The sequence below is a fragment of the Ostrea edulis genome, chromosome 7, assembly GCF_947568905.1.
Source record: "Ostrea edulis chromosome 7, xbOstEdul1.1, whole genome shotgun sequence".
NCBI classification, from domain to species: domain Eukaryota; kingdom Metazoa; phylum Mollusca; class Bivalvia; order Ostreida; family Ostreidae; genus Ostrea; species Ostrea edulis.
The window spans coordinates 12,109,859-12,134,102 of NC_079170.1; the positions used below are offsets into that span (position 1 = coordinate 12,109,859).

The window sequence follows — 24,244 nt, forward strand, 5'->3', positions numbered from 1 at the left end:
CAGAAACAGTAAGTATGAAATATCCATCACAAAGTCATGGATCAATAACAGAGACAGTAAGTACGAAATATCCATTACAGAGTCATGGATCAATAACATAGACAGTAAGTCATCAGAATAATGATAGATTATAAATCGTTATACATGCAATAATATTGATTTGTATGGAATCAGATTTATCTGACCTAACACGGTTGACAGCTAGTTTTCAAGATGTCTTGGTAAGAAGACCTGTATATTTTACATGGTTTTTGTTTTTGTGGTTATTTTGAGTCAATACCTACCGGTAGCATTATTTTGAACATTCATGAATGCTACTGAATTGAAGTTTGATCACATAGAGATATCGATGACCCCTACATTAACTTTTTGTTCTTTGCAGAGAATTAATGTTAAAGTCTTCATACAAATTACAAAAAAGGAACAGTTTACACTTGTTTATGATCACAATCGTGAAGATTATTTTTCAAAACAAAAATCTTCTGAAACGGCAATCCTATTCTTTGCCAGTTGACCCTCACTATCACGATGATACTTTTGATCTGGATAATACATGTATATTTACTGTGCGAAAGGAATATTTATTAAAATGTGTGTCTTAATTGTAGTCTCGTGTTCTTAATCGAGTCTTAAGCACAGTTGTTTCATTGTGCATTTTTATGCAAATTAGGAGAGAAAGCGATGGATGTTTGGAAATGCGTAAAGGACAGTAGATGCCATTTCGTAAGACAACGTACTCAGGATTCTCAACAGATCTGCACGTGTGAAGGGAACAATGGTCCTGAACTATGTGTTACAGTTCGATGCTAGCAGAAGTCAATACAAACCCGGGAAATTAAATCAGCCTGTAAATATGATATTTCAAAGGGTTTTAATAGTTCACGGACCTTCATAAATAGCAACACAACTCAACAGGCCGATACCAGTGGTTACAAAAAGAGTAAAAGAATTAAAATTCTTCAGAAAGGTGAGATTGATAAAAAAAAATCTTGCCTTAAGAATTAAAATTTGTTTAGGCATAAATGTTGTGCTTATGTATATATATATCATCTGATGAAAATATTCTCCGACTACTATAGATGGAATCAAAGATCATTATTGTTCCGTTTTTGTGAACGTCACTACTAAGAAAGACAATCCTGAGAGTGATAACCAACAGTAAGTAGTGTATTGAGGTTTATAGAAGTTATTTGCTGTGTTTCAGAACTCGATACTTGATTTTACTCAATATTTTACTTACCTACATGTATCATTATCACGCATTGACATAAATCAATACCACACTTACCATTACAGCATCTCAAGTCCGAAATCATCGATCACAATATTACTTAATAGATTCAACACCAGTACAGTTAATGGTATGTATACTGGATATACAGGAAACTTATGTATACAAACACATTTTCACTTTTAATGCAATTCATTAATATAATTTAAGTTTTTAAAAGAAAACATATTAATATATTACTGAATGATTACATTTTACAGTGAATTTAAATAAGGTTTTTGACATCATAGACGAGTGCATTGCTGAAAACAACTGTCAGGTATTTGCAAACGTGCAGAGGCGTTTTGGTACTTTGTTATGTGTACTTTTACATGAACAGTCCATTTGCGTCGTCCTTAAATGTGAATTACCAATTTGCAATAACGACAACGTCGTGGAAAAAAACCATGCGTTAGAAACAATGTCGTCACTGGAAACAATTTGGAACCATTGGAAAGGTAGATATTTTCTAAACATGATTTCAAAACAAGTACAGATATTTGGATATAAGGAGTTTAATTTTGTGTCCAGCGATCCGTGTTTGCCTATCTCTCTATTTTGTATTGCTTATAGGAGTTGTGAGATTGATCATTCTTCGTTATCTTCGCCTTTCATTTTCAAAATTTAGTCTCTGTTTTTCTTATAAATTGCATTTTAAATGTTAATACAGTATAACCATATTTGTAATACGTGAAATATATTCCTAGAGGAAATCCTGCTCGCCTTAACTGGAGTTTTACTGTTCAGTGGAATAATGGGGTTCCTGATTGGAGTATGTTCTTCATGCTACAGGTTTGTGATATTCATACTTTGTATATAGTATGGATTAGAGTTAAATAGGCCCTACCTGTCAATGAAGAATCTCAGGAAAATAGAATCCCCACTTCCGTCATTCGCCCAATATGTATCCACGGTAACGATTCTTTTCCTATAGACTTCCATACTAAACTTTGGTCCTCCCACTAATTAGCTATATTAATCTTAGACAAATAACCGCCAACATTTGAAAGTTTATTCCAAGCGTTAATAAAAACACGACAAAGATCGTAAAGTTTCACATTACAACACGATAAAGATCGTAAAGGTTATCGTAATTGTTTTTATAGGTCATATGTGTAATCTTTTTTTTTACAGCACTACTATCTGCAGTGAAATACACCCTTCATTTCAAACACATCCTTACCATGGTAATCTCCTTAGTCATTTCTCCATTCTGTGTGATAAATTTTATCCCGTACAATTAACTGTTACTACTTTGGTAATTCATTTTCTGTTAATGGGTCTCATGCCTTTGCTATTTCACAGCTGTCATCAATCAGTTTTACAAGCATGCTAAAGCGTGTTAACGTATGCAGATTCGGATTTAAAAGTATTCATATTTAATAGAATTAGTCCCCTGCTATTTGCACGCTGCATTCAGTTACTGTAATTTGATACAAATAGTGAATGAACATTCCAAACTTTTGTGCAAGTGTGCGGGGTTGGTTTCTTATCAATTGTCTGTAAACCTTTTTAGTATTACTTACAAGTACATATTGACTGACACCTGTTTAGTATTACTTACATGTCCATATTGACTGTACACCTGTTTAGTATTACTGATATATTCGTTGCGCACCTATTTGGTATTACTTTTATATTGACTATACACCTCTTTAGTATACATTTATATTGACTGTACACCTATTTAGCATTATATTTATATTGACTGTATACATCTTTATTCTTACGTATATATTGACTGCACATCTCTTTAAATAATAATAATAAATATTCATATGAAGCAGAATTTATTCAAACCCTCTACGTGAGAAGAAAAAATATATTGCTGTAGTCTTCAATTCGACATTTAGATATATCGACGACGTTTTGTCTATCAACAATGATAACTTTCATTCATCTCGATTCGATATATCCCTGTGAGCTCGAAATAAAACACACAACAGAGGCATCCACTTCTGCTTCATAATTATATTTTATTGAAAGTAGATATTAATGGCAAACTGACAACTCAACTGCATGACAAACGGGCTGATTTCAGCTTCTCCATTGCCGACTTTACATATTCATGTAGCAATATTCCATTATCACATGCATATGATATCGATATCTCTCAACTCATTCGATACGCAAGAGCTTCTTCTGTGTATGGTCAATTTTAAATCGAGGCAAGCTACTGGCAAACAGGTTGATGCTACAGATGTTTCAACAGTCTCGATTGAAGTCAGCATTTCGCAAATCCTATGGTCGTTATAAAGATCTAGTTCATCAATACAACCTATCATTAGGTCAAATGCTGTCTGACGTGTTTCATACCGATTGCTAGGCCGTTCTTGGCACACTGATTTTGACTACGGATAACTCCGTTTGCCTGATCAGGATATAGGGCTCATGGCGGGTGTGACCGGTCAACAGGGTATGCTTACTTCTCCTTGCCACCTGATCTCACCTCTGGTATATTCAGGTGTCCATGTTTGTCCAATACTTTATGTTGTATTGCTTATAGGGGTTATGAGATTGATCACTGTTTGTTATATTCACCTTTCATATTGACTATATACATCTTTAGTATCACTTATATATTGACTGCACACCCGTTTAATATTACTTATATTAGTTCTATATCCATATGAAGCAGAATTTATTCAAAACCTTCTGCATGAGAAGAAGAAAATATATTGCTTATAGGAGCTATGAGATTAATCACTGTTCATTATCTTCAACTTTCATTGATCGCTGTTTGTTATCTTCATCTTTCATATTGACTATACATCCCTTTAGTATTGTTTATATATTGACTACACATCCCTTTAGTAATTCTTATTGCCAAATTACAACGTGGCGGTCACTACAAATCACTAACTGTCATAAAGGTACAGTACATCTGTACAGCAACGCCATCGCAATGTAGAATAGAATTTCTCATGATATAGTAATAATTCTAAAATGTTTATACATGCATTTAACGAATATCTAACGCAGATATGGTTTGTAACTGTACTTATTTCTTTTGAATGTATAGGCTTTGTCAAGTTGAATGGTCAAGCGTGTGTAGGTCATGTATTGAGCCTGTGTAAACAAATCAGATATTCCTTAATGAAATACAAAAGTTTTTGACTAATCTAGGAACAAAATGGCATCAGACCCATTAAAACCACTATGTTGGAGAAACGGGCGAGTTCCTATCAATTCTAAATAGGCAACTATTCCAAATATGGTCTGAAGGGTGAAGACAACGAACAGTGGTCACACTCATAACTCTAATGAGCAATATAAAATAGATAGTTATAGGAGTTATAAGATTGATCACTGTTCGTTATATTCACCTTGCATAGTTAGGCAAACACAGACCCCTGGACACACCATAGGTGGAATCAGGTGCCTAGGAGGAGTAAGCATCCCCTGTCTCTTAAAATCACCACTCTAGAAAAGTGCTCCTTGATAAAGAGAAAAGCAATCAATCCCAGGTGCTCGTTCTTACTCAACTCTTTATTTTGCATTATTTGTGGGAGTTGTGAGATTATTCACTGTCCGTTACCTTCACAATTCATTGATACAATTATTTCCAAATACAGTAAGCACATAAACTAGTATGATGAACACAGGATATGAGTGTAGGTTTTCAAATTTTCAGAAAGGACAAGACGACCAAAAGACATAAAACTAAAACATCATCAGTATCTTTAACTTCTGAACTTTACGCAGAAATTGACGAAGCTTCAAACGAAATATTAAAGGTAAGAATGAATTCCGATTTATGGCATTAAATACCGTACTTTATATACATACATGCTGTTAAAATATAATGTATCTCTTAGTACATATTTCAAAATGAAGGTCATAATAATTCATTAGTGATATTTAGGTGTTATGTTTTAGGGTCCCGAACAAAGCAGTGCAAGTCAAACTACACTCAATGCAGATATAGATCACAGACCTCCGTGTGATTGTAATCAAAGAAGCAACAGTGAACACGACTACAGTCACGTGTACAACACTCTACAACCAAATTACGGCTCCAACAGGCTTTCTCATCCGGGTCTTAGTTCACAAACAACCTTAGAAATAACATACCCCTATCGGCAATGTCGAAGTCTCCAAAATCTCTCAGATCAGAACCTGATACAGTGGAGAGCGTCCAAAATATCTGTATGACGTATAAACTGCTAAAACGAGATTTTTCTAACATCCTACAAAGTTGCTACAAATCCAATAATGTGCCACTTGAACGATGTGGACTAGCATTGCCGTATATATAGCAGTGTATTTTTTTATTTAGATAATTATATGCACGTGTTATGGTGTATTTTATGATTATATGATGAATAATTAACTTTAATCAATATCTTCATCTTATTCAGAAAAAAAAATAAATGTATCTGTAAATATGAATAGTGTGTTGTATGCCTTAAAGTCAAGACTAATTCTTACCCAAGCTATCAAGACTCTACTGTCGTCTCTATCAAGGAATCATAACAGTGTAGAATTTTCTATCTTTTGGCCGAAAGTGTTTCCAGCCTTCATGTAAGTTTACACAAAATCGAGGCTTGTCTGTGAATAACGCTGATTGACAGTGTAGTTGTTGCCATATTTTGAATTGCTTGAAGTCTGACCTCGTTCTGGAGTGTTCCGGTGAAACTCTGAAAAGGATTGGTGGATCTTATGGGCAATTTGAACGTTATGTTTCCCTGTATAAATCTTGGTTATACAATTTCTAATGACATATTACTTACATGCATACACTGCACATGATATTGATATTTTGATCTATTATTAGGTAAATAAAAAAAAATCTAACGGGATTATTTCAAAAACTCAAATGTGTTCATTCTTTGTTTATATTTAGATGAGAAGCCTAGATTTCATGTTGTACGGTGAACCGTTTTATATACTCACATTGCTCGCGTCTTGCACTGGATTCTTTTATGTATTCATTTTACCCGTGTATTCCACTGAACTATGTTGTGTTTTACATTATGTCTATTCGCTATATCCCGGCGAACTTGAGTCTTCTATATTTGCTTCATATTTATATATCTATTGAACAAAAATGTCAGCAGCAACCTAACAACTCAACTTGGTGACAAACGGGATGACTTCAGATTCTCTATCGTCAGCTTCCCCTATTTATGTAGTAATATCCCAGTATCACCTGCATATGGTTTTTATGTTTTATAACTGATTAGATACGCAAGAACACATGCGTATGATTTTTTTCTTCAAATCATAGCAGGCTACTGACAAAAGTTTATTTAAGAAAGTTGATATTACAGGGGTTTCAAAAAGTATCATACAATACATTTGGCACTTAATAAATTAACTGGTCTTTATAATGATGCAATATGTAAACACAGGCTATAACTGGATTGAACATTGTCTGGCATGTTTCATACCAACTGTTAGGTCATTATTTCCATACTAATCTTGACTGCAGATTACTCCGTTTATCTGATACAGATATACAACGTGCGACGGGAGTAACTGGTCAATAGGGACATTTGCTCCCACTACTGAACTTTGTCCAAGGGTCTGTGTTTATCCTTTCCTTAATTCTGTATTCTTTATACGATTCCTTAGATGGATTACTGTTTCGTTATCTTCACTTGTTCATCCACTTGTTTATCGTTATTCACATTTCTCATATATTACACTGAATTGCTATGTATTCACATTTCTCATATATTACACTGAACTGTTATGTATTCACATTTCTAATATATTGAAATGAACTGTTATGTATTCACATCCCTCATATATTGCACTGAATTGCTTTTTGTATTCACATTGCTCATGTATTACATTGTTTATGTATCAATATTGTTTGCTTACCACACTGAATTGTTTTATGCATTAATTTTGTTAATTACATTGTTTATGTATCTATATTGTATTTCATGTTTTCATACTGCTGGTGTATTACACTGATTCGTATCGCACGTATACTGATTTTGTCTTTCAAATTACAAGAGATTGCATATATATATATATATATATATATACTAAAAAAACATTAAAACACTTTTCGAAATATTTCAGCCGTTTCACCAGCCTTCATCAGTCGTGTTTATTAAAATGCATAGCAACTAACGTTGAACAACGTATTATGACGTCACAATGTACATACATCTGAAAGGCAACGTCATGTATCAAAATTGCGCCCAAAAAAAATCTGAAAAGATGCGAGAGCTACTGTAATAACCTTTTAAATCATACCTGTAAGTGCACTCTAATTGGTGTAAAGCAAATTCTTGCATATACATAAACATATATATTTTTAAAAAGACTTTGGAGATATATATATAGGTATTTGGGGGGTAGGGTGGTAAAAAAAATAATTTTGTTCTACTTTTGTATATTCATGGCCAGATTGTCGTTTGATGAATTATAACTACTTTGTCAAATACGAATAGTAAGTCAGTTTATACTGATATTAAATGCATGATTATGCATATTGATTTCATGAGTTAGGTTCCCACGTTTAATATCTGGCAGATACTTCACTTCTGGTGTGCCAAATCACCGAATGTTATTTAGAAAAATATGAAGCATATGACTTAAGAACTTTAATTGATTTTATTCGTTTATCAATAGAACTACCCTGTACCTAAAGTATTAGTTTTCCTATTCTGTCAGTTTCACCATCAACTTAATTTTATTCCAAATAAAGCAAAACTATATAAGTAGTTTACGTCAACTTAGGAGGAAGTGTCTGTTTCTATAAATTCATAAAATTCACCTTCCATTCAATCAACAGGACGACAGCTCTTCCTAATTTTTCTATCAAACAGAATAGAATCTAAAAACAGAACGGAAATTATAGACAATGGTTTGCGGAAGAATCACATTGATGTTCATCTCGACCATTGTTGCAGCAAGGTAAATATCTATTATCATTGTGTTAACCGGTACGTTGCAGTACATGTGCCATAGCGTGATTGCGAGTTTATTTAAACATCCATTGAAAATGTAATATTGTAAAACCAAACCAGATCCACTCACAGCTCAGCTTAACCACACCGTATTCACTCATAGCTTAACTTCCTCACAACGTATCCACTCATAGGTCAGTTTAATCACATCGTATTCACTCACAGCTCAGCTTAATCATATCGTATTCACTCACAGCTCAGCTTAATCACATCGTATTCACTCACATCTCAGCTTAATCACATCGCATTCACTCACAGCTCAGCTTCATCACGCCGTATTCACTCACAGCTCAGCTTAACCACCCCATATTCACTCACATTTCAGCTTAATCACATCGTATTCACTCATAACACAGCTTAACCACCCCATATTCACTCACAGCTCAGCTTAATCACATCGTATTCACTCACAGCTCAATTTAACCACACCGTATCCACTCACAGCTCAGCTTTACCATACCATATTCACTAATAATACAGCTTAATCACACCCTATTCACTCACAGCTCAGCTTAATCACACCATATTCACTCATTACGCAGCATAATTACAGTATGACCCCTGGGTTGAGGCCTCTGCTGCTGGACGGTTAGTCCCCGAAGGTTTCTACAGCCCAGTAGCTATGTACTTCGTTACTAGCTTGAAAATACGGATGTACATTTAATTGCTGTTATAAAATTTAGAAATTCATTTCAAAATTAAGGATTATCTCCCTCATGCATAGCTCTTATCCTTAGACGAATGTGACTCCACTTTTTCGGCACGCTGTTTTTGGCTATAATAGCTCTAAAACTTCATTGTTATTTCGGATTTCAAACATTTCGGTTGAGCATCACTGAAGAGACATTATTTGTCGAAATGCACATCTGGTGCATCCCAATTGGTACCGTATAAGTTTTACATAATAACGCCGTATTCCCTCACAGCATAACTTAGGCACACCATATTAATTCATACTTCAACAATATTCACTCGTAGCTCAGCATGATTACAACATATTAACCCATAATCAGATAATCACATATTATTCACAGATAGAAGTTTTTGTAATTTTTCATAGTGGTTCACGTGCGTTACGATATGTCAGCGTTCATATCGAAAAGGAGGATCTCATAGCAACTGATGGAGAGACAAACTCGTCCTTCAGAAGCAGCAAAACGCACATCTTTGAGAAGATTGCCGGTAATATCACGCACATTGTAAACTAATTTAAACTGATTTGCCAAATATGCGAACGACTTAATCGGCCTTAAGGTAATTCTGAACATGATAAATAGAAGCATTTATATAGAATTGGTGTTAGGTAAGTGAAGTGAAGGAAACTTGATAATATTTCTCGTGAGGCATAAAAAAATGCACGTACACGTCTCGCTCTTTTTCAATGCAATCTCTAAAAGTCATCTTAATTTCAAATTGTTAGGCTTGAAAACGTGTGATCTGCAATTGCAAAAACGCTTAAATCAAGAGGTGTTAATTATGGTATATCACTTTGCATATATGAGTAGTTTTAGTGGCTACATGCGTTCCGTGATTTGTATTCGAAAAAAAAAATTGAAAAGTTATATATGGTTTTGAAATTTCCAATGGGAAACGTAAAGTGCGAACAACTTTATGATATCATATTAGGACATATACATTAGTACGGAGGAATGTCATACACATTTTTATTTTCCAATCACAATGTTTCGACATCAAAATGACATAATCTAAGAAAAAAATCAAGGAATGTTTAGAATTATAGATAAATAAAGTCAGTTTCAAACATATTTTGCAAAAGTGCAGAGCATAGTCTTTGACCTCTAACCTTATAGGTGAAGATAACGAACAGTGATCAGTCTCAAAACTCCTATAAACAATACAAAATAGATTGTTGGGCAAATATGGACCCCTGGACACATCAGAGGTGGGATCAAGTGCCTAGGAGGAATAAGCATCCCCTTTCGACCGGTCACACCCGCTGTGAGCCCTATGTCCAGATTAGGTAAACGGAGTTATCCGTAGTCAAAATTAGTGTGGCAAGAACGGCATAACAATCAGTATGAAACAATTCATGGACTATAGACTACAAAGTTGGGCAAACACGGACCCCTGCACATAGCAGAGATGGGACAGGTGCCTAGAAGGTGTAAACATCTACTGTTAACAGTTCACACCCGCTGGAATAAACTGAACAAATTCATCAAAATTGAGTACAATATCAAAACGAAAGTACAAACGCTGAATTCCGAATGAATTGTTTTGATAAGTGATTTACGCCTTAAACACAAAGATGGCATAGACCCCCGGTCATTATTTTATGGGAGTCAAAATTTGCCTCCACAACCCATCTGTGTCAAAAAACAAAACAAATTGAAGTGCATGAATTTAAAAATTAGTTTATTTGCAGTTTCAAAAGAATTTCGCGGTCTCTAATTAATTAGTTTGCCTGTCTACATGATTATTTACTATGTAAAACTTACACGGTACCAATTTTGATGCACCAGATGCGCATTTCGACAAATAATGTCTCTTAAGTGATGCTCAAGCCGAAATTTTGGAAATCTGAAATAACATTAAACTTGTAATAACTAGAAAGAAAAACAGAGTGTCAAAGACTGTAGTCAAATTCGTCTAAGGATAAGAGCTATGCATGAGGGAGATCATCCTTAATTTTGAAATGAAGTTCTAAATATTATCACGGCAATTAGATATACATCCGTATTTTCAAGATGATAACGAAGTATTTAGCTACTGGGCTGTAGAGACCCTCGGGGACTAACAGTCCACCAGCAGAGGCCTTGACCCAGGGGTCGTAATGTAAAACTTATAAAAACGTTTAACATTATACGAAAAAAGCAATATCGTGTAAACAATCTACTCCAACTTTGAAGGAAGTGTTTATGTTTTCGGAAAGTCATAAGTTTTGATGAACATGACCATGGTCTTTTTTAGCGTTCCCTACTAAGGAAACATGAACCTAAAATAATCACAGAACGGAAATTATAGACCATGTTTTACGAAGAATTACTATTTTACAGAAATGAAAAGTTAATTGGACATTACATATTTTTTTTTACTAAAACCATCCGTATTGTAGTATTGAGATATATTTTCAATCCATTGTACCCGTATCTCATGTGTGACCTTTTTCTAAGATATTGAAATGAACTTCCTATTGGCGATTATCTCCAGCGTTGTAGTGGCAAGGTAAACATTTATTATCATTGTATCAACCGTTATCTTGTATCGCAATACGCATACAGACTCTAAAGCGTAGTACTACCCCAGGGGAACCTGGAACGGTGAACGAGCGCTGCCCAACGTTTTGAGACCGAAGGGTTGCAACATATTACATTCAATAATTTTAGTATGTAGACGTTTTGTTTGTTATCAGCTTTTGTAGTTTAGTTGTAGTTTTAGTTTCCTTTTTTTATTTAGTTTTCTTTTCTATGTAAATATTCTATCGTCCTGAGTAAGGGACAGGTTGTCCTGAAAATTTAACAATTCACTGTTGTTCGTGTCGTTGGTCATTTTTAGTGCTTTATATATATATATATACTATATATCATAAAGCCGATAGGGACTAGTTTCTTTAGTTCTTCACCTGTATAATGAATATTGCATAGTTACACATGTACATGGTGATTGTAAAGTGATGTCAAAAAGCGTCAATACATCGTAACGCTTTACTGAAGTTCATAATAACATCATAATATAACGCGTGTAAAACTGATATGGGAAAATTATAATATTACATAAATGCGGGGAATAGTTAAAATACTAAATTATGTAACACGTAAGTAAGGTTTAAATATTTCAATAGTTTTTCTTTGGTTTCACGTTCTGTCTCTAATCTGTGATAATTTGGAAAAACGGCAAAACTCAAATTAATGTTCTGGAGCAATTTCTAATGTGTTCGCTTACAGGGGTACTTTTGTTGTTTTCATTAACATATTTTTGTTTTCTTCGTCCTAACTACACCGAGCGCCATGATGAACTTACAATAAAATAATGACTTGATACTGCAAAGTGGGTTCCGAATGACCAGCTTAAGGTAACGAACGCTTTATCGAGAACGAACAGTGTTAGATGAGAAGAGAACGAATTGACTATGGAACAAAACGGTTTGTTCTGGGAATGAAACCATTCAGCCTGGGAACGGAACGCTTAAAGATTCCGGTCGATAACGTATAACGGTAACAGATCAGTTCATCTGGTGTAGTAGTGTAGCTAGAGATCTCAGAACATGATTGTTAGTTGAAGCACATCTTATTAACTCAATGCCTTTTTGTAGTGGGTCACGTGCATTACGATGCATCAGCGTCCATATCGAAAAGGAGAATCTCATAGCAACTGATGAGGAGACAAACTCGTGCTTCAGAAATAGCGAAACGCACATTTTTAAGAAGATTACAGGTAATAGTATACGCTTTGTAAACTGACGTACTAGTAAAGTCAAATAAGTAAGCTTTAAAACGGTGTAACGACTTTGGGCATGGGACTCCACACTCAGTTGTTTCCCTATAATGATGGATTCAACGTACAGTTTAAGTTAATCAATAACGAAGGACAAACTATACGTTGTCACCTTTTTAAAGATCAGACATACAGAAACAGAAGTAAAACACAAAATAAAGAATGAATCAAAATAATTAAAGTGACAGTTTAACATAATATTTTCATGAAACAACTGTTTTATAATATATATGAAATTAACGTGAATATCAGGGAAATCATTGCCAAACAGACATGCAATAGGGAAATACCAGCATAAGAGTTGTTGTCATTCACAACGGATTGTTTTTTATATAGATAGCCGTTTATTTATAGAAAATATAATTTTCTCCATTTTCAACTAGTTTACCATATTTTTATTGTATTTATTTAATACAATTTCTACAAAAAATATATTTCTATAATGTTCAAAGTTTAATGAATTCCTCTAGAATTATAGATTCAATCTAATATTTGATTGTTGATTTTTCAAATGCAAGGTGAAGATAACGAACAGTGATCAATCTCATAAATCTTACAAGCAATACAAAATAGATAGTTGGGCAAACACGGACCCCTGGACACACCAGAGGTGGGATCAGGCGCCCAGGAGGAGCAAGCATCCCCTGGCGACCGGTCAAATAATTCATCTTAGTAACAAAAAAATTACAAAATAAGTATGTTGCGATATTGATAATGTTTTAACAATTAACACACATATACCTATATCAACCTCAGAAAATTATAATTTTCCTAAAACAGCATAATAAAAAATTCAAAATAACTGGTTGAAACGATATAATAGTATTCATAACAATTTCATGAAATTCTTTCTTTTAAAAAATTGAAGAATAAAGGAAATCTATCGCATAATGGACTTTGTAAATAATTTGATAAAGACGGGGTTATTGCCCTTCGATTCAATATTTTGAAGCATATAATTGATTATTCATAAATAACTTATACTTTTGAATAATATGGTTATCAAGATTTTTTACAATAACACTGAAAAAGACTCCAACAAATTGTATGTTCCTGTCATGCATAAATCTTATTAAATCATTGACTTTGCGAAATCTTATGACGTCACAAGATGGTGGAACTACGTTACACATTTCACAAAAACAACTGTGACACCACTTGATGATAGTGCGTATAGAGCAAATATGTGCAAGGCCCGCCCTTTCCTAGTAATGTGACGTTTCCTTCAAATTGTTAGCCTTAAGAAAGTATGACCCGCATGCGTAATAAAATATGAAATCCAGAATGTAGTTAATTAATCATGATAAATCAGCTTTGCATGTCAGCGCATACGGCCCATAATTTCAGTGAATCACTGTGTACAATAATTATTTTTCATTTGATACCAGGTTTTGTATTACATAACAATTAATTCTTTTTTTTTAAATGGGCGTCTTACGGATCGGATACCTTAACTGCTTTTGATCTTGGGAGTCATCTAGCCAAGACTTCTGATCCGCTACCCTCATTTTCACTCTTCTAGCAGATTTAGTTGTAATTTTGCAACCCCAGTCAATCGAATTGGAGAGAAGTGCCCGTAACCATACGATCACGTGTAAGAGAATCGACTCATAAAGAACCATCATTAAGCAATTTCTAGTAAAAATTATACACAAATTATCAGTTTACCAAATTATAGCCTTCCGCCGCCATCTTGCAGTGAAAATCGAACTGCGTCCTTCTTTGCAGTTCCTGAGACCATGCAGATACCCGAAATTATCATCTATGTAGGTACCCAAAATTACCATCTATTCTTTTGTACCCGAACGTATATATATTGACGCACTTAACGAGCAAAGAATGTGAGTCGTTCAGCCCAGCTATTGCGGAAATCGAGTATAACGAAATACGTGTACCTAATTACATTGCATATCTATATTATATTCTGTAATATTCAATTAAATTAGAGTACGAAAAAGAAATCTTTAAAAAAGAATACCTATCTAATGTAGATTCGAACTCGCAATATGTCCATATAAGTAGTCCAACGTTCAAACTGGTGTAGTTATTCATGAAACATGATGAAATGGAATCTAATTAAGGATACTGATAAACTTTGTATCCTGGCCTACGGATCTCAATTTCCAGGGAGGGAGACTCCGTTTTTAGATCAGCAGTGTAATGTAGAAGAAACCCACACTTTGAATTTTGTGGAGTGAAGGCCCAGAAACAACAAATGCCTTACAAAAAACTACCTCTACAAAACAAATTTTACAACAAATGCCACGGGCACCATATTTAAATAACATTTTAACTGTTTGAAAAATACGGAAACTTTTATAAGACTATCGAAAGGCAGGGGAAATTGACAATTCAATTTACATTCCTTACTTGCCCGTATTCCAGCAGAAATCAGACCGTTTGTGCTAACTTTCTTTTAAGCTTCCGTACAGACCTAGCGGTTATCCCATCTTGTTGAAATGTGGCAACTGAAAACTATTCAAATTAAAAAAAAAAGAAAATTAACAAGGATAGAGACCAAACACCGACGATGAGAGAAAAATTGGGTGCCTGCTAAGGTTTATACATTTAACTTCCAAACTGTTGATGGATCTAACAGCTGATACGGTGCATGTCATGTTAAAATTTCTAAGTGTGGCTTAATTGTCCGATAGTGGACCTTGCGCGACAACCCCCAAAATTCTTGACTGGTCCTATCACAGATTAAGATGTTGGTAGCCGACCACGTCCCTTGAACCAAAGAAGCTTAGGAATGAATTTTTGAGAATTATCAAATCAATTGAACCAAAGAAACTTGGAAATAAATTTTTGAGAATTATTTTCAGAAATTGACAGGTATCTTCATAAGAAGAGTCCTTCATTTGACGTACACGACATAGCGACCAACATAACGTGTTTAAGACAGACAAATTCTACATCAGCAGACAGTTGCAGCTGTCGGTCTCTACTTACGATTTTACTACCAACAAATGCAGACTGTGATGAACACTGTACAATCATCTCTGTATTTGTACCTTCGGGTATCCCATCCTTTATTATCCTACACATCTCATATCATCGTCATTGGTGAGATTTCAGTTCAGGTTCCGCTTGAGTTAAAACTTGCTTGATTCTTTTAAGATGTTATAGTTCATTTTCAACTCTCTGCAACATATTTAAACAACAATATCAATACAGTGCACCCAATTGTTTTGCTCAAGTTAAACATGCATGTACTTACATGCAGAAAAATAAGTCGAACATGTTCTACACTGATATCTAAAAAAGACTTTTAAGTATAACTTGTTTAAAAACATCTATTTATAATAATCTATTTCTTGGAAATGTCGAGATTTAGATATAACGTTCATTTATTATAAGATGTAGGATTCGGTTGAGTCTGCATTTAACTCTTTGTTAATGTTCATGAGGTTAAGTTAAAATTTCCATGTAAAACACATGATACCAACATGTCAGCTCGACTCAGATAGAACCCCAAACTTTCATCATGTTTCAACTTAATTGATTCAAACGGAACTGCAAATTTACATCACGAACATAATTTGTCTATGCACGCATTCAGTCTTTATATCAGTGGTAATGAACGTTTGAAATTTCACTTCGTTGCAACAGTGACAAGGTGTAGCTGCAATACCTGCCATAGAAACCAATTAATGATGCATTTTGGAAAGCCAGAGGAGATCGGTGAAGGTATGCTGAATATCAAATAATGAGACAAAAAGTGAAGGTATGATTAATATCAAATAATGATACACAAAGTCAAGGTATGATTACTATCATGATACAAAAAGTGAAAGTATAATTAATATCAAATAATGATGCAAAAATTGAAAGTATGATTAATATCAAATAATGATGCAAAAAGTGAAGGTATGATTAATATCAAATAATCATACAAAACGTTTCTGGCAATTTACATCTACAAATAATTTTTTCCTTTTCATATACTTTACTCAACACATAGTCTATTCATTAGGAAAGAATTGTATTAAGGAAGTTAGCTCCTGAGCTTTTGAGCACAAATGCGCAGGATGCTACAACTAAGTATGTAATGGTCCAATACTGATCCCATTGGTGCAAACATATCACACATCTATTACTGAACCCTCTTCAGTTGAAACATTTTGCGTCAATTCAAATTTTGAAAGGATTTGACATGGACTGCATTTTGTGGCGGAAGAATTAGTTAATCAAAAAGTTCTAAATCCGCATGACATTACAGTTTCTGTTTCATCCAATGAAAGGCGAAGATAATGAAAGGTGATGAATCTCATAACTCCTATAAGCAATACAAAATAGAGAGTTGGGCAAACACAGACCACTAGATATATCAGAGGTGGGATCGGGTGCCTAGGAGGAGTAAGCATCTCCTGTGAACCGGTCACACCAACCGTGAGCCCCATATCTTAATCAGGTAAACGGAGTTATTCGTAGTCAAAATCAGTGTACCAAGAACGGCCTAACAATCGGCATGAAACACGTCAGACAACATTTGACCCAACGATATGTTGTATTGGCAAACTAGATCAATGTAACGACCATAGAATTTGCGAAATTATGATTTTAAACGAAACTGTTAGAACCCCTGCACCATCAACTTGTTTGTCAGTAGCCTGCTTCGATTTAAAAACTATATATCTTCTATTTCCATACTCCTATACGTGTATTTCAGTTTTATAATTTATGATACAAGTAGTTGAGACTTGAAACTAATTCAAATGTTGTAATTCGTTAATTTGGTTGATATATTTTTCCAAACAGAACACCGGTTCTTAAAAAAGTTTAGATTTGTTTCCTCGAAATTTTGTATGAAAATTAAGTATTTTCACCAATAATTTAGATTTTGTTTTAGTTAGATTTCAAATTTTAAAACAAGACCTTGAAAATTATGTGAAATTTTAGAAATTTACATTACTCCTAACTAACATGTTCTTTTAAACTCTTAAATTTGTTATCATGAAGTTTTTCGTATATCAAGTGCAAAAAGGACATTATCTATTTCCTTTACTCGTATTTAAAGTCTTTTTATCTGCATTGTTAGAAGACATCATTATGTATCTATTTCATGTGTAATGATTGATTTCTGTTGCTTATATTGTGTTGACATCAACACACAATTGAATAAATTCCAAGTGCAAAAATGTAATGTTTAGAACACTGTATATATATCTCGGTACTTAACAAGCGTTGCGACCCCCGTTTTTCTATTTAATTTCCTAATTCTCCTTCGCTGTAAAAATCAAAAATACACTTCCAAAAAATTGACATTCCTCCAAATCTCAGGTGCGAACATCTTTAATTGACCTAAGTCTATAATTTTTAACTTACATGTGTCGATCTATGTATTTCGCTGTACTGATTACAGGAACTGGTTCTATCAGTACAATAATTCTGGGAGGTACTATCTGATTACAGGAACTGGTTCTATCAGTACAATAATTCTGGGAGGTACTATCTGATTACAGGAACTGGTTCTATCAGTACAATAATTCTGGGAGGTACTATCTGATTACAGGAACTGGTTCTATCAGTACAATAATTCTGGGAGGTACTATCGTCGCAGGAGGAGTGGTCCTTGGTTTGGTTATTGGAGCAGGGGCAACGATGTACATTTTCAAAAGGTAAGCTTTTTGTGATCATTCACTTTTCATCTTTACTGAATCATTTCTTTATCAAATCATGTGATATTCTACTGATTTGTTTAGAGTACGAAGACGGACAGTCGAGAACGAAGAGTTGCAGGAACAGTATATCACAACGGAGTCACGTGATCCAGAGGGTGGTCACTCATACACACCCTACCACGTACAGGCCAATAACACTGATACGGATAACTGTGAAAATACCAGAGAAAGCCAAATTTACGACCCAGTTATTTCTATGCATACCGCATAATTGGTCATATTGGCCTCGTGAATAGTTTGCAAAATTATATCAACAACAACAACAACAATGAAGTCCGAAATCTTTTTTCGCTTTATTTAACAAGTGTATCATTTGTATTAATGGCAAATCTGACACTTCTATTTTGGGCGATTGTTCCTCGTCCGCCAAAACTTCCAACGTTTCCAGCACCAAAATCATGCGTTACGGTATATGAAAAGTGAACTAATACCGCTGTGGTTTTCAATAAACTATTCTAAACCCGGGGCATGAACTTACAGGCAAACCTCCAATATCTGACAGTTATCAATCAATGCACTCTCCATTGCAGTGTTCAGAAGGTAGATCGGGAACGTCGTTACACTACGAACAAATGCTGTATAATTATTTTTGTACATAGTGTAATAGACAGGTCTTTCTTAACAAATTTTCTTGTGTGTTTGGGAAGGGGGTGGCTTTTAGATACATATTTTGTGCATTAGATCTATAGTTGCACAACAGAGTGTGAAATTCCAATTTAAAGGGAAAACTGTACATTTACTGTATATAGTGGAAAGCTATAATGCCATTGTTGAATTGTCATGGTTTATTATTGTTCTTTGACTGCGTTGGTTCAGAGATTGGGTTTTTTTTTATTGTTGTATATAAACATGAGGTCCAGCTGTATTTTATTTTCCACATGTTTTCTATGAATGAAATGCATCCTACAATTCACAATCAATGACTATTAATTAGTACACTTACCTGTGTGAAATATCCCATAGATTGTTTGGTCTATCCTCAGTTTAATTCATATATCCTACATATGTTTATCTTAGGTGCACACAGAGTTAAGTACAAAGAGGCTGCCATTGTATGACATCATCAACAGTGAAGTTGGCGCATTAATTCAAAGTGATACAAACTTACCTTATAGCTACTATGTGTTGTTGTTTCACTTAGAATTCACATAGATGATAAGATTTAGTCAATATGATTCAGTCTTTAATTGTTGTTATCATTACAGTCCCATTTTGTTGTTACTTAATTTGGAACTATTTTGTGCATGCCCAAGGATACGTTTTCTTCCTTGTTGGTAGTGAAGTCACAAAATATAGTGCAGTGAATTCAGCATCTATTACTAGACAAGTTATTCAATTATTTTTATTGAATTACTTGCATATCATTTTTGTACAAAAATGACAGTGTATATTGCATGATTTAATATAAGTTTTTTCTGTCAGGAATTGTCAGGAAAATCGAGTAATTTCATTGGCTAATTCCTAGCTGCTGAAACTATATAAGGGAGGAAGAATCTCATTTTAGTTAGATAGCTGTCTCAAGCACATCAGTGTCAGGACAAAATTTGAGAGAAACTCAGGTACAAAAATGAATTTGTTGACAAGAAATCCTAATCATCTTAAAGAAACTTTTTAATACCTCTTTCCTATCTAATATTTGGATAAATTATAATTACTTGACAACTGAAGAATCCTGACAAGTAAAATCCTGACAATTGAAATCCTGACATCTTATTTTCTTACAATTTAATTCCTGACATTCCAAAGTTATTGAACATTATCATTATAGTCATAATTAATTCCTGACAGCAAGTATCCTTTATGTAGATTCTCTTTGCCAGAGTTATTCCCCTTTTATTCCCCTCTACTACACAATGCTATTCTCATACTTCTGAAACCTTGAGCTATCTCCCACCACTCATACGACCCTGTGAAAGGTTATGATTATATACGGATTGTGATTCCCAGGTGACATTGTTTAATAATGGACCAACGCAGTTTTGTGTATCTTTATGGATTGTTGATGTGAAGAAAATAAACATTTGATCTGTAAAGAAGTTGTGATTATACGTGTTGACGATTACTAGAGGCCAGCCTGTTACAATATACAACTCGTCTCACAAGCAGACAGACAATGCTTTAGATGAACGTGTCTGTTGATTGTTTTCTTATCAAAAACAAGGTATAAGGCCATCTGTTGCTCACCTTAGCCGTAACATTTCCCCGTGGCTTCAGTTTTGTGTTGTAGAGAAGGGTGTGAACTAAATAGAATCTACTTGACGTAAGCTATCCTGAGTATTAACTTCACACATTGTATCATTGTGGATCCTGAAATATAGGTATAATTTGAAGGAGTTGACCCTTCTAAATGTTGAATCCCTACTGTGAACGAGCTTTCAACCCCAATGAGAACAAACATGAATCCAACCTGTGAGGATGCTTGCATATGCATTAGACATAGCATCTAAAACCATGTAATACAATCTTCAAACCATATCATGACCCAGCTCTGACTTCGGAGGTCAGGTTGCATACAAATACAGAGTTGTGTAAACACGGACCCATCAGAGGTGGGATCAAGTGCCTAGGAGGAGTAAACATCCCCTGTCGACCGATGACACCCGCTGTGAGCCCTATTTGTCTTGATCAGGTAAACGGAGTAATCCGTAGTCAAAATCAGTGTGCCAAAACACAAAACAAAAAAGAATATCTTGGGGAATATTCAAATACATACTATGTAAAACTTCGAATCCCTATTCGTCTCCAAAGGGTCATTATTTGAATAAACTTAAATATACAAAAATATTCTTATATATCTATGAAAAACTGTAAAAGTTATACAAATTGCACCTTTGGTTCTACAGAATTTAAACAGCCATTAGCTACCTAATTCATATTTGCCGATGGATACCAAAATGACTAAAACAGCTTTACAATACGTAAAAATTACAGACGCATCAAACTTGATACATCTTGCAATCTTTTGCGATTTCAACATTAAAATTTATTTTGGTCATAAATAAACAATGGCAGAAATATTCAAGCACTTTAGTCATGGTTCAAAATGAAAACCTTTTCTACATCCTATTTAAGAATTTCTAATATAGTTCCCATTTTTTCAAAATATATGTATCCCTTCTGATGCCCCGCTCCGACTCCTGGATATAACGCTATGAACAAACATAAACTACATCAGGATGCTTGCTTGTATCAATTCTGATGCCTCTCCCAGATTCCTAGATAATACAGGGCCGTAAATTAACCTTCAATTTGGAGGAGGCAGGAAATTAGGCGGGGGTCTGGGGGCCGCCCAGGCCCCCAGACGCAGAGCACATTTTGTGCACACTGAACACGTTTCGTGCAAAATCCCTGATTCTAGGGCCTTCTAAGATGTTACTTGACTAACTCATTCTAAAAGAAAGATTTGGAATGCTTTTTAAGGGAGGTATCATGTTCTTAGTTATTGGAAACAACATAAATTCTAATGAACTTTAAATTTTAATTTATTTTTTTTGGCTCAAAAGTTGGAGGAGGCAGCTGCCTCCTCCGCCTCCATGTAATTTACGGCCCTGTAATAATGCCATGAACAAAACTGAAATCGAACTACATGAGGATGCTTGTACATTACGATGATTCGCCCTTGATTCTGTATATTTACATTACGTTGATTCGCCCTGGATTCTGTATATTTACATTACCATGATTCGCCCTGGATTCTGTATATTTACATTACGATGATTCGCCCTGGATTCTGTATATTTACATTACGTTGATTCGCCCTGGATTCTGTATATTTACATTACGTTGATTCGCCCTGGATTCTGTATATTTACATTACGATGATTCGCCCTGGATTCTGTATATTTACATTACGATGATTCGCCCTGGATTCTGTATATTTACATTACGATGATTCGCCCTGGATTCTGTATATTTACATTACGTTGATTCGCCCTGGATTCTGAATATTTACATTACATTGATTCGCCCTGGATTCTGTATATTTTAGAGAATTTGCTTACCTACTACCATGTAAAATCCTAGGAGTCATTGAGTTAACTTTAATTTATACGAAATAGAGAAGCGTTCGCAACAGATTTTGCTTTTCTGGTCCATGGGGTCTCTTGGAGACTTTTAAAAACATTTTCACTACTTCCCAATCATTTCCCTATGCATTGGAGCACAGCCCTTCCGTTAGAAATGCTTAAATCCTCTTTACTTTTAAATTCTTTCTATTGTTTTATCATTTCCTTTATAGCTCTTGCAGGTCTTTTATTAGTATATTATCAATGATTATTAGCACAAACATTGTACAGCTCATAGAAACTATTTGTAATTTTGCGCTTTATAAATGAATAAAATAATAATAATAAAGGATAATTTGAACAAGGTTTGTCGGAAACCAGAACAGTTGTCTGAAGACAACATAACTTGCTTAAACCAAGGTTACTAGGTCAAACGTTTTGGCACCATATGAAAGGCCTGGTCTGGTCATGCAAATGTGAAATATTAAAGACCAATTCCCCTTGGTTCAAAAGATACAGCCAAATTTGTATTCAATGTATAATAACCATATTTCATATCTAATAAATGGATGGTGGAATATTTGTAATCATGGTATCATTTTGAAGGGTTCGTCAAATAAAAATAATCCACCATAGGAATTTTCAAAATTTTATTTACTGCTTGATTTATTTCACCTAGAATTTAACATTGAAGTATATGGGAAAAGCATGTTTTATTACAATATTTTAAAAAGAAATTATATTTTCATACAAATCTCTTGGTAGAAAGATATACACTTTTTCTTCATGAAAATATGAAATAAAATTAATCATTGACCACACACATTTTTATAAAATTAGAGTTTTCTTATTTTTACAAAGGGCACACAACTCTTCCAAAAAGTCTCAAGTGCAAAAAGGTCAGCTTCTAATCAGTTACCAGTCATGTGAATTTCATCTGCTTCACTTTCATCATTATTTAACAATAAACATTTATGTTAATCTAAATCCTTCAAAATTGTTCATTATCCTTTCATTATACATGGAATACCTTTAGTCAAAGATCTGGTTATCAAAAGAAAGGCCTAGTCCTGAGGCATGTATGTGTGAAAATTCAAAGCCCTATCCTCATAGCTTAAAGATGTAGTCAAATTTAATGTTTGTGAAAAGAATGTTAAAGTTCAAGGTCACTAGCTCGAAGTTTTAATACATAGATGTATGTACATGTGTTGTATTATGTCGAAACATCTATGAATGTTAAAAATCAAGTCTCTGTTCACCTTGATTTAAAATGAATAGTCAATGTCAATTATTATAAAAAGTAGGTCAGAATCCAAGGTCAATAAGTTAAATGTCTTGGTACCAAACTAGAAGAGTCTTAGAGGCATATATTATATTAGAAGTCTCAAACTCCTATCTCCTTTGATTCAAAAGATTTAGCCCCGATTATAGTTTTGGAAAAATAGGTCAAAATCCAAGGTCAAGGTTACTGGGTCAAGTTTTGAAACGGAAAGTCTCTTCAGGAGGCATCCATACATGAAATATCAATTGAGAACCTTACCCCCATGGTTAACAAAATAAAGACCAGGATAAAGTTTTTCCTTAAAGTGTGATGCCGACACAGGGGTCATGACAATTTCATCCTGTCAAACTGAAAAGGTTACAACTACAACAGGCAAGAAACAAATTTTGATTAGAAAGCTCAGCCAAGGCTAAAATGATTCCCTTTTACAAACAATAGGAATATTAAGTTTTATCATTCACCACTTAATAACTTTCTGCAAATTAGATCTGAGCAGTAGCTTACTTCATAAATTCAAATTCTCTACGATCATGGAAACAAATTCAGGAGCTTGTAGGAGTTATGAGATTGATCACTGTTCGTTATCTTCACCTTGCATTCAGAGAACATCCAATTTTAAA

The 24,244-nt window shown here is 34.3% G+C and overlaps 1 protein-coding gene and 1 long non-coding RNA gene across 2 annotated transcripts; both read left to right on the plus strand.

Annotated features, from left to right (window-relative positions):
- Positions 1-820: 820 nt before the first annotated feature.
- Positions 821-7,119, plus strand: LOC130047811 (uncharacterized). The gene is made up of 7 exons (XM_056143328.1): positions 821-967; positions 1,080-1,158; positions 1,297-1,361; positions 1,492-1,728; positions 1,978-2,062; positions 4,905-5,007; positions 5,150-7,119. The coding sequence occupies exons 4-7, from the start codon at positions 1,692-1,694 to the stop codon at positions 5,423-5,425; spliced, it is 501 nt and encodes a 166-aa protein (XP_055999303.1). The 5' UTR covers positions 821-967; positions 1,080-1,158; positions 1,297-1,361; positions 1,492-1,691; the 3' UTR covers positions 5,426-7,119.
- A 4,145-nt stretch (positions 7,120-11,264) lies between these two features.
- Positions 11,265-16,345, plus strand: LOC125653667 (uncharacterized). Its single transcript, XR_007362013.1, has 3 exons — positions 11,265-11,385; positions 12,473-12,594; positions 16,267-16,345. It is a non-coding gene; the product is annotated as an uncharacterized LOC125653667 (long non-coding RNA).
- Positions 16,346-24,244: the final 7,899 nt, after the last annotated feature.